General features: G+C 34.9%; 1 protein-coding gene across 1 annotated transcript in view; it reads right to left on the bottom strand.

Annotated features, from left to right (window-relative positions):
* The window catches only part of LOC135215920 (uncharacterized), a 101,188-nt gene that overhangs the window by 1,210 nt on the left and 87,074 nt on the right, over window positions 1-12,904 (bottom strand). Inside the window, exons 2-4 of the mRNA XM_064250875.1 lie at window positions 2,782-2,872; window positions 2,068-2,196; window positions 588-698 (exon numbers count right to left, since the gene is read on the bottom strand). Coding sequence (XP_064106945.1) covers window positions 588-698; window positions 2,068-2,196; window positions 2,782-2,872 — 331 coding nt within the window. The remainder of the gene's footprint in view (window positions 1-587; window positions 699-2,067; window positions 2,197-2,781; window positions 2,873-12,904) is intronic.

Raw genomic sequence — 12,904 nt, 5'->3', positions numbered from 1 at the left:
CTGCAGTCTCTTTGAGTGATTACCAGTGTTGGAAGCCCGATGGGAGGCGCACAGAAGATCCACCAAGAAGGTCAATAGTGAAAAAAGAACTCTGAAAACCTTTGAACTTTTACAGATACTCTGAAGGGAGCTGAAGTTGTGTGAAATTCATTTGGCATTTTTATTGGGTATCTATCGGTTTGTCACCACAGAAAAGGAATTCTTTAATTGACTATTTTGTTTGGGAAAATACTGAAGGGGTTTTTGACAATAAGATAGTGCGTGAAATTTTTCTTTAATCAAAATGACTATTTGAAGAGTAATTGAGTTTCATGGTTTTGGGATTTTTAATTAATTTTCCATGTTTTTCTTGTTAGTTCTTTTGGGAAATAAAGACTGTTTTTGTATCTTCGAGGTAGGTTACTTTGCCATTAAGTGATTTCTCTCCTTTTCATTAAACAGGGTCAATTAGAGCCTTGTAAGATATGCTATGCATATCAATTTCTGACTCTGACTCACTTAGGACTCTTCTTATGTCTATATTTCGAAGCTGACGCTGAAAGAGTGTTTAAGATCCCAGTAAGAAGCAATAATAAGACGACACTTACCAACACAATTCCCGTTGACTTTTTCGTACCCAGCATCGCAGACGCATTCGTAACTGCCGGGTGTGCTCTTGCAGCGGGAGTTTGGACCACATGGATTGCTCTCACATTTATCTGGCAAAAAGAAGAAAATTATGTAAATACTAAGCAGATAAAGATAGTTAGATAGATTGAGAGAGAGAGAGAGAGAGAGAGAGAGAGAGAGAGAGAGAGAGAGAGAGAGAGAAATTGTGATGGTGTTGGTGGTGTCCATGATGTTCATATGGAATACTTAGTAACCTCATGAAACTTGGGAAGAAAACTAGAAATGTTTACCACCTCTACTGTGTTCTAGTTTGCATATAACATCGCTACTCAATAACTAACAGAAAAAACTTAAACAGATGGGTCACTATACAGAGTTGTTCCATAATATCTCAGTAACATGAGTGTGGTGATATATATCACTTAACAATTCAGTCTTCATATTAACTTTTTGATATGAGGCTTTGGAGGAGGGGGAGGAGGAGGAGCAGCGAGGGACCCCTGGCAATGTTGCTGGAATGAAATCCAGAAGAATTCGGCTGACAACTTGAGCACCAACTCCATCCAATCTATCCCTGTTGCGTATTCATCATCCATCCTGTTGGAATGTAGCTGATGCCAGAAGCAAGGACATACAATTCCTATCCTATGAAACGATCGTGAGAATGAATGAACGACTATGAGATTTCGTATTACTCTTGGCAGACTGGATCAATTCGCAACTTATGGAGGAGGCAATGATCCCAGATACTCTCAGAAAAATGTGAAAAAAAAGCCTTGAAGAAGCAATCACTAAACTAATTGTCTTCAGATCGTTTTATTTCCACAAAGTCTAGTAAATGAGACTAGAAAATGGACCATCTTGAAACAATTTTATGAGCCACTATGTGATACCAAATTCCATGACTATTTAACTCATATTAATCTTGGATTTCATACACTATCAAGGTAAGTAAACCCATAAGAACATTCAAAACAGATTGCACATCATAAGGAAGCCTGGAAAATATGGCTTAGTAATGTTTATGCAACAATTTTTCAAGAATCAATATAAGATATCTTTCATTAGACATTTTAGTACATTGTCAAAACTTTCAAGTTTAGAATGGAAGCGGAGAAGCAATGTTCTTGATAAAAAGTTCACGGAACAAATAGAACAAGAAATGTGCTTCAAACGAGTGGCTTGAATCCGAAGAAAAGTCATCCCATGTCTGAATTTATGGTCAATGGCATTTTTCAGGGATCACAATGATCCAGGCAAGCTACTGCTTCTTAAATGAGGTTTTTAATGATAAAATAGTGATTGATATTAGGGAATACTTAGGAACGAGGCGCAGAAGGCTCACTCGATATACCATATTAACAGGATTTAGGTGAAACTGCAAAATGAATCTCTTGCTTAAGAAAACGAAATAATGAGTTCGCGAACTACATTTTCCTCTAGGGTTCGTCTTCTTACCTTCCACACAGCAGGAACATAGGGCTGACTTGCATTCTCTGGGAAAGAAGAGGCCATTGCAGTCTTCTTTCTTCTTGCTTTGGATGCAATAACCACCGTTGGCAACACATACGTCAGTTGGTTTGCAATCTGCAAAGTTAGAAGAGTAATAACGACTGAATGCCTCTGTCTCTTCAGTCTGTGCTAAAAGTCATTAAGTTATAAAGCAAGGAACAGGAACGTGAAATTTTTTTCTTATTGAAAGAAGAAAGAAACTTGCATTCATGTTTTCCAGTGTCATGAAGGTGATGGTGAGATTTCTCTAGTTATGTCATCATTACGAACATTTATCATTTTTACAACACGATTGTTCTGTTTTGACTCTAACGTAGGCTGCGTGGCCTCTGGAAAAATGCTGATGTTTGCTATCAAATGAACGCAAACATACAAAGCTTATTACATTAGACAAAAGATTCTACAAACAAAACGTAACGAAATTTATGAGAGACATTTGATGTTTCATGGAGAACAAACGCCATTCTTATACAGTGAGGTTGATATGAACATCTTTCAAATGATTCTTCATTGTCCACTGTGTATTTCTCTGTTCTACTTACGTAGCCTCGGTAGAACCCAGGAAAAACAAGAAACAGCGCTGTTGGAGACTTCCTGTCCCTCCAGAGATCAAGAGATATAATAGCTTACAAAATTGACAAGAAAAGGAAAGGAACTTACCATGTTTTTTCCCAGGTATAGGCTCAGGTTTAAGCAGAGCTTTAACCCCAGAATGATCAGGCCTTTTCTTGAAAGGGTGGAGTCCAGCTCTCTGTAAAAGACAGAAGGAAAATCGATAGAGAAAAGAAGTAGGTCAAGATAACGAAATTCGGAATGGAATTTCAGCAATTGTACTAATTGAAATAGATTAGAGCATCTTTTACTAAGGATGCCCTGGGATTTACATCGGCATGACGACGATGCGCCTGTCGAAGAGGATTTCCTGCCACGCCCAGGAGGGCGCCATTAGGCAGCACGCCCTTGTAGTACACGGCAGAAACATCACGAGAGACGACATCGTCAGGAATATTAAGATCATCGGGAGAGCACCTGACCCACGACGTCTGCGTCTCCTAGAAGCGCTGCTCATCCTCGAGGAAAAGCCTCCCCTTAATACCACCCAAGAAGCGTTCCTGATACCGACGTGTGTGAGGAGGACCACACCCCTCCCCCCCCCCCCCCCCCCCCCCCCCCCTAACGAAAGTACCCAGCGCGCATGAAACGAACACCGGACATGAGAATAATACCAGGGGTGACGTCACTCAGGTAGAAGCCAATCAAGAGGCTCTCGGTGATACCCCCCACCTGAGAAGGTCTGCAAGACTCGTCAACGCTCGCCGTATGAGTCACCTTCCCGGGAACCAATGAGAACCCGACCTACCGGAGAGGTGCTCTGACCGTACTCAAAAGCTCGCAACACCACGATAAAAGGAGATGGACTCGCCACTGGAATTTACGGGCTGCTCTGTGAGCAAGAGCCCGTGCTGACACAAGGTCAGCTAAATCAAAAACAACAACCACTGGAATTCAGTTCCTCAGCAGTTATCGCTTGATAATGTCCTGTCGATCAGGAGGAAACGTCGCGTTAGAGAGAGAGAGAGAGAGAGAGAGAATTGTATAAGCAATAATAAATCAAATGACTCAACCGAATTTTACCATGCCCTTTGGTGCGTTGCTCGCCAGTCTAAGCAACAACGAGAAAGCCGTCATCAGAAAGATAGAGAAGACTCTTATAAGATAATAGTGCTGAAGGCAGCAGTCATTTTTAAACAAAACATGTCTACGAGAGGGTCTCCTTCCGAAGTATTATTATTATTATTATTATTATTATTATTATATTATTATTATTATTATTATTATATTATTATTATTATTCAGAAGCTTCCAAAGAATATTCACGTAGGTGTTCATTGGAAAGAGCTAACTGAAGGTAACGGGAAACAGAGAGATTAGTTATTAGAATAACAGATAAATGAACAACTTATTAAAATCACAATGCAAGTAAAATATTCAAATAAAAGTTGAATTGTATTCGGGTAATAATGTCTATATTTTTCGCTTGAATTTCTGAAGTTGCAATTGCACGACACCTCAAGGAGACTGTTCCATAGTGCAACTTCGTGAGGAGGACTAAAGGACCTCTTGAACTGAGAAGTTCGACAGCGAGGGAGGCAAAACATTGACTGCATATTGGTACTTCTGCTGTTCAGGGAATCTGTTGCTCTTTCTCTGCAGATAAAGGGCATCAGGCATCAATTCTGAATGTGGAAGGTCTCTGTTGAAACACAACTTATGAAAAAGTGACAAACAAGAGACCATCTACTATTAGGAAACAGAAACCTACCACTACGAACCACTTTATCTAAAAGAGATATATCTCTGACAGAAGAAGTTATCCACACCAGAGAACAGTATCCAGTAAATTAAGTCAAAATACCCAAAACAGGTAGCACTGATTTTATCACTGCTATAAATACAGAAGGCCTTACGAACAACACCGAACTTTCGGGCGGCATTTGCTGAAAAACTTTCATTAGATATTTCTCAAAAGTTAGATGTGATTTAAAGGTTACACCTAGAATAGTTAAAGCTTCAGGTTCTTTCAACAAAGTGCCATCCACCTGAAACAGAGGATGGGGCAGGAAATCTGAACGAGATCTGCTCATGAACAGTTTTTTTCGATTTACTGGAGTTCAACCTCACACCCCACCGCTTACATCATTCCCTGGTCCGGTCTCCATTCCGGTTGAGACAAAGGGCAGCTTCATTCTCATAAGCGGCGACTTGACTACACCCAGAAGTGTTGCATCATCAGCAAACTAAAACATCTTGTTTTCCAGGCCAACAACTACATCACTAGTATACACTAAAAATAACAGTGTACCAAGAACACTACCCTGTGGAACTCCAGACACAATAGGTCTTAGATACTAAAGATCCTATCCACAGCAACTCGCAGATGCTGCCTACCTATAAGGAAATCTTGAAGTCATCCTAAAAAATTTTAATCCACTCCAAAATTATGCAGTTTATGAACATGTGCCATATAATCTACTAAATCGAAAGCAGCACTAAAATCTATATGAATTACTCTGCACTCAAAACCCTTATCAAGGCAAGGAAGGTTTCTTGCAAATGGTATGCCAAGTATAAAAGAGCTTTGCAGCTACCTAAGCGCTTCCCATATATATATTTTCTATCAGCTAATAATCCTTAAGATTCCATATATACTTATAAAGTGTTTTAAAGATGAGTTTTTAGGTACCTCTGGAGAGCACAGGTAGAATATAAAATGGCCTGTATTTACTGTAGTCTGCACTTTTGTTACTCTTTGGAACAGACACTGTTTTGATAAGCTTGCGCTCATTCACAAAGGTACTTTGTGACATAAAAACCTATAGAATCTACTAATCTTGGGCGACAACACACTACAAACTATTTTTTAAAAAGCAAATAGAAGAATCCACCAGGATGGTCTCCAACCCAGCTATCAAGAACATCCAGATTTTTCTTAACCTCCAATCCAATAAGCAAAATGCAAATTTTGTAAGAATAGGTTCAGGAAGATCACTTATCTTCAAAAGCTCGATGAAGCAGTTTAGCCTTTTCCCTAGAGCCAGTAACCAATGTGCTATCATCTATCAGTAGTGGTGGAGTGGAAGACGAGCCTGGCCCATAGATAGATAGATGATGCCAATTTGGGCCACCACAGATGAGGCTGAGTCATTCCTTCAAGTTTCCTCCTCAAGGAAATGTTGTAATTTCTCTCGGCTATATGTTAAGTTGTATTCGTACTACGGCGAGACTCAACAATAATGGCGTAATTTTCATTTGAACTTTTCACCTATATGGTTAGATTTGGTCTATTTCGTCATGGTAGGCTCGTTTGCATGTATTATCAAACCATGGCTGGTCATCTGTTCAGAATTTGAGGATCTCTCAAGGGACATACATTATTAAAATAGCCACCAGCATTTCATTCAACTTCTTCTCGGGACTAGGATTTAATATAGCATCTGAAATATTAAGCCCGTTTTTCCAATGGGTTCAATAAGAATATACTGATTGACAGATATTTCCATCTCAGTGGAGCAATGATTTGAAGTGCCTATATATTCATTCACAGACCTTGGACTTCACAATAGCTGGAACATCTGTGAATTTGAGGTCTAAGCTATTACCAGAAGTATGCTTGGGTTCCTCCATTAGCTGGATAAAATTGGAGCATACACAGAACTCATGAGCAGGCCAGCTATGTTAGTCAGTGGAATTTGAATTTAACCACTGACTGTGCGTTGCATTAGTCTCCACAAGCAACGAATGAAGCTTTAGAATCCTATGACTGAGCCATACTCATCCTTTCCAAGAAAGAGTCATATATAGAATCGTCAATATTTGGATTGAGGTAAACAGTAAAAACATAAACATTGTAGAACCTTCTGGAAATTTTAAAACAAAGAACTTCAAAACAACTACACTCCAAAGTTTTTTGTACATGTGGAATGTTACTAAGACAAATAAAGCTTTAATCTCTCATATATATATATATATATATATATATATATATATATATATATATATATATATATATATATATGCTTATAATCACTATAGCACGTGATTCGTTTATCACACATATGTGTGATATATATATATATATATATATATATATATATATATATATATATATATATATATATATATATATATATATATATTATAATATATATATATATATATATATATATATATATTATATATATAAAACATCAAATCATAGTTTTAGGCACACACACACTACAACGACCCTTTGGAGACGTCTGCTGGCTCACAGAAATCAAGGGGCCATCCATCAACATTACATAGATGTTCACGACAGGAAGCCATCTCTACAAGAGCTCATAGAAGGCACCCAGGTCGTGCACAGAGAAGACAACTATGGTCGTCTCTTAATAACCGAAGCGGTGAGCACCGTTATTCAGAAGCCGACCTTAAACGTCCAACAAGAATCGGACTATATACTCCCCTCCAGCAGGAGAAAGAATACGCAAGCCAACAGGGACCAGACAGCACGCCCCAACTCACCGAGAACATCGCGCCCCTTAGAAGACACGAGAGGACCCAGCGAGAGCCAAGTAACATCCTTGCTCAGGTCGTTGAGACCTCGCCCAACACGAATCTGCAGCCGTTAACCAACGTAGACCATTTGGACACACACACGCTCACTCACTCACTCAAATTTAAGTTATACACATTTATGTATAAATAGAAATGATCTGACTTGTACCTTTATGCATACTATAAAATATTTTTTTCCTATCATTATTATTCCTGTATTTAGATTCATTTTTATTCCTGTATGTAATTTTGTAATTTTTTATCTAAAACCAATATGTAACATATTAAATTTTAAACATACATTTAAGGAAACACTAGCACATGGCATTGTATTTTGAATATTTATTTAACCACTGTTTAAACTTTCACTTTTCTTGTCACAGTACATATGTCCTTATGTTCTTTGTATCCAAAACAACGCCCTTAAGCTGTCAATCCCTAGACTAACCGGTACCCATACCTCAAGGTCATACTTCCCACATGATTAAATAAATAGGCCGAAAGGCCAGATTGTAAGTCAGTAGTCGCTTGATAATGCCATAAGGCGAAACAGCTGTCGCGACAAAATTCAATAAATGGAAGAAGGAAGTCTGCGTATTTTTCACCAGAAATTGACGAACGAGAATCGGAAAAAACTTCGTCGGTATGAAGATACCTGCAAGAAACTTATTGATGCCACTAAAGCAATTGCTTTTAACGAAAATTACACACACACACACATATATATATATATATATATATATATATATATATATATATATATATATATATATATATATATATATATATATATATATCTATCTATCTATCTATATACTATATATATATATATATATATATATATATATATATATATATATATATATATATAGATAGATAGATAGATATATATATATTTATAAACATATATATATCTATCTATTATATATATATATATATATATATATATATATATATATATATATATATATATCGAGAGAGAGAGATATATATATATATATATATATATATATATATATATATAGAAAGAGATATATATATATATATATATATAGATATATATATATATATATATATATATATATATGTGTGTGTATATATGTGTTTATATCTATATCATATCTATATATATATATATATATATATATATATATATATATATATATATATAAAGGTTTTTTGCCACGAAGGAAAAAATGAAAAAAGCGAGATAGCCGAGTACTTTCGGTCCTATTCGGACCCTCAGTAAAGGGTCCGAATAGGACCGAAAGTACTTGGCTATCTCGCTTTTTTCATTTTTTCCTTCGTGGCAAAAAACCTTTAATTATACATAGCATCACGTTTTATATCCTTCGTGATCAAGTTATTCATATATATATATATATATATATATATATATATATATATATATATATATATATATATATGTATTATATATATATATATATATATATATATATATATATATATATATATATATATATATATATATATATATATATTATATGTATATGTATATATATATGTATGTTATATATATATATATATATATATATATATATATATATATTATATATGTATATGTATGTATGTATATATATATAGTATATATATATATATATATATATATATATATATATATTAAACAGGCGGAGGTTTCTCTAACCCAACTATACAATGAAGGTAGGGGAGCACACCAACAGGTCAAGGAACTCATATTTATTAAGTTGCAACGTTTCGCGTTTCGAAGCAACCACCAGGCCTCATTTTCAAGCTAAAAAGTAACAATATCTAATTAGTACAATAAAATTAAGCTACAATATTAAAATACACAATGTAAAGTACAATAAAACAATCACAGTTAAAAACACAAATTGTTTTTATTGTACTTTACATTGTGTATTTTAATATTGTAGCTTAATTTTATTGTACTAATTAGATATTGTTACTTTTTAGCTTGAAAATGAGGCCTGCTGGTTGGCTTCGAAACGTTGCAACTTAATAAATATGAGTTCCTTGACCTGTTGGTGTGCTTCCCCTACCTTCATTGTATATATATATATATATATATATATATATATATATATATATATATATATATATATATATATTGCTTAAAAAATCACAGTAGATGCACGTGACTTTCATAAATAAGCGAATACCACGGGAAATGATAGACAGGAATCCAAGCGCTTTCGTCTTTATTCAGCAATCGTCAAGGAGCTACTAAAGTACAATCGGAGAGGAAGGCCTCAGTACAAACAAGATCAGGAATACCAGATGGTTAATTATCAAAAGGGTAAAAAATTAAAAGGGATAATCCAGGATTATCGGATATCACACGGTCACAAACTTAAACAGATTCTGACCCTAACCGAAATTACAAAGTATCTTTACAGTCCAAAACATGTAAAAAACTGAATATATTAATTTTGTTGCTTATATTTATCTACAACTTTTTTTCATTATGAAAGCATCAAGTTTAAATAAACCAAGACTTAAATTTAGAACATTTCTATTATTTGACTTGATAAAACAAGATTCAATGATATTCCTTTTAACTGTGTCATTACATGGAACTAAGGCTCTTGCTGACTCCATTTAATAGGATGGTCTAAATCTCTCATATGTACAAATAATGCATTCGATATTGCCCAGTTCTCACAGAATATTGATGTTGCTTAAGACGCTGTGAAAGAGATTTGCCAGTCTGTCCGTAATAGATTTTATCACACTTTTTGCAAGGAATTTCATATATGCAGCCTGGAAGATCTTTAGGAGAATTTTTGATTACTAAACTCTTGACATTAATATTACTGAAAACAACATTTATGTTAAAAAGCTTTAAAATTCTAGGAATATCTAAAAACCTTTCATCATAAGGTAATTTTAGAATGTTGTGCTTACTAAATTCAAGTTTGTCATTAGTTGAATAAAATGTTTTTCTAACTCTTTTCCATGCCACATCTACAAAAGTCCTTGTATTTAAGTTTCCAACAATGCAATCATCAAAATAGTTTTTAATTTCAGCGTCAATAAACTGCGGCCTACAGACACGTAAAAGCCCTTAGGAACATCCCAGAAAAAAACAGAGAATTTAACATTTTGATGGTGATTGGGAGTAGTAATGAACAAAAAGAGGCAATATTAGTTTGATTTTCGAAAGACTGAAAAGGTGAAATTTCTATCATTTCTATGGACAGTTACATCAAGAAAATTCAAATTACAATTTCTTTCTTCCTCTACAGTAAATTTTATAGATGGGACTAAATTATTGAGATTATTAAGGAATTCCTGGAGGTTTTCGTGAACTGGCCAAATACAGAATATATCATCCACGTATCTAAACCAAATAACTTTTTGGGGCAAAATTCTTGGTAAGAGTTTTGTCTCAAAAAATTCCATGTAAATATTGCTAAGGACAGGAGATAAGGGATTACCCATAGCCATGCCAAACTTTTGTACAAAAAATTCCCCATTGAAACAAAATTTACTATCTTTGATACATAAACCTTATGAGACTAATGCAGAGTTTTCTACACTTAAGGGAATGCATGACGCTCTAATTCCTCTTCCAAATATTCAAGTAAGTCATCTACAGGCACTTTTGTAAATAAAGAGACAACATCAAAACTAACCATATTAAAATCATAATTCAAATTTAAACTATTCAATTTGTTTATAAAATCAACATTGTTTTTAACATTCGTGTTAGAAATATTTCCTACCAAAGGAGTAAGAATTTTTACAAGCCATTTAGATAAATTATACGAAACTGAGCCCACTGAACTAATGATTGGTCTGATAGGGTTATTGATTTTAGTGTCTTGAACTAAACCATACATGTAAGGTAGGGAGGCGCATTGCGGTGTAAACTGTTTAATTAAATGGTGGTCCAAGCCCTTCAAATGGATTTAATTTGTTTATTAAAATGGGAGTTAACTGTCTGTGTAGGGTCAGACTTCAGTTTCGTATAAGTATCATGTCATTTAGCAATGTCATTATTTTACTTATATAGTCACTTTTATTCATAATTACCACTGCATTAGATTTATCTGCTTTTGTCACCTTCACTGTTTCGTCTTCTTTAATTTTCTTAAAGCCTGGAGAAATCTCACGGGTACATTAGGGGAGAAGGTTTACTCATAGCACCATACACAATACCTTTATAAATATTGATATCATCAGGGCATAGGTTTTTGATTCAATTTTTTCTAAATAACAAAAGGATTTTGAGATGTCGACACAGTCCAGGTTACCATTAAATACACCAAAGCTTAACCCATATCCCAAAGCCGCTGTCGTAGCACTATCCACTGGTTTGTCAGATAATTAATCATGAAGTCCACGTTGGCATGCTTAGTCCAGTCGCTTTCAGCAATAAGATTTTTCACTTGACTTGGAGCTTCCTTTCAAGACGGTTGCAGCACTTTCTCAATTTTCCATAGCAATAATCCAGCATCCGATTCTTCCAATCGACAGGAAACCGTCTGATTAAAGCTATACCGTCTGCTTCTAAGTGTACGGAACGCATCATCTACTTCCACTTTTGTGATGTCGATGGTTTCTGAAGTATGATGCGTTTGAAACTGTCGAAAGGTCGCTCTGCTAGGCGAAGAATTCTCACTGGTAAAATCGACTTGGGCATCACTTGCTCGTTCATGCACTTCCGTAGAAAGTGAGTCGGAGTTTCAGTTTGTGAGCGATGATAAGGAGCATTACAGAAGGATGTCACGAATAGAACAAGGCTCGGAAAATTCAAAGAAAAGGCGTAGAAGTTGCGTGTGGTTTCCATTATGCTTAAAAATCACAGTAGATGCACGTGACTTCATAAATAAGCGAATACCACGGGAAATGATAGACAGGAATCCAAGCGCTTTTCGTCTTTATTCAGACATCGTCAAGGAGCTACTAAAGTACAATCGGAGAGGAAGGCCTCAGGTACAAACAAGATCAGGAATACCAGATGGTTAATTATCAAAAGGGTAAAAAATTAAAAGGGATAATCCAGGATTATCGGATATCACACGGTCACAACTTAAACAGATTCTGACCCTAACCGAAATTACAAAGTATCTTTACAGTCCAAAACATGTAAAAACTGAATATATTAATTTTGTTGCTTATATTTATCTACAACTTTTTTCATTATGAAAGCATCAAGTTTAAATAAACCAAGACTTAAATTTAGAACATTTCTATTATTTGACTTGATAAAACAAGATTCAATGATATTCCTAGAATTTTAAAGCTTTTTAACATAAATGTTGTTTTCAGTAATATTAATGTCAAGAGTTTAGTAATCAAAAATTCTCCTAAAGATCTTCCAGGCTGCATATATGAAATTCCTTGCAAAAAGTGTGATAAAATCTATTACGGACAGACTGGCAAATCTCTTTCACAGCGTCTTAAGCCAACATCAATATTCTGTGAGAACTGGGCAAATATCGAATGCATTATTTGTACATATGAGAGATTTAGACCATCCTATTAACTGGAGTCAAGCAAGAGCCTTAGTTCCATGTAATGACACATTGTTAAAAGGAATATCATTGAATCTTGTTTTATCAAGTCAAATAATAGAAATGTCTAAATTTAAGTCTTGGTTTATTTAAACTTGATGCTTTCATAATGAAAAAGTTGTAGATAAATATAAGCAACAAATTAATATATTCAGTTTTTACAT

Source organism: Macrobrachium nipponense, chromosome 5 (genome assembly GCF_015104395.2).
Source record: "Macrobrachium nipponense isolate FS-2020 chromosome 5, ASM1510439v2, whole genome shotgun sequence".
NCBI classification, from domain to species: Eukaryota; Metazoa; Arthropoda; class Malacostraca; order Decapoda; family Palaemonidae; genus Macrobrachium; species Macrobrachium nipponense.
The sequence above is the reverse complement of the archived record's forward strand: the minus strand, read 5'-3'. Positions and strand labels throughout refer to the sequence as shown.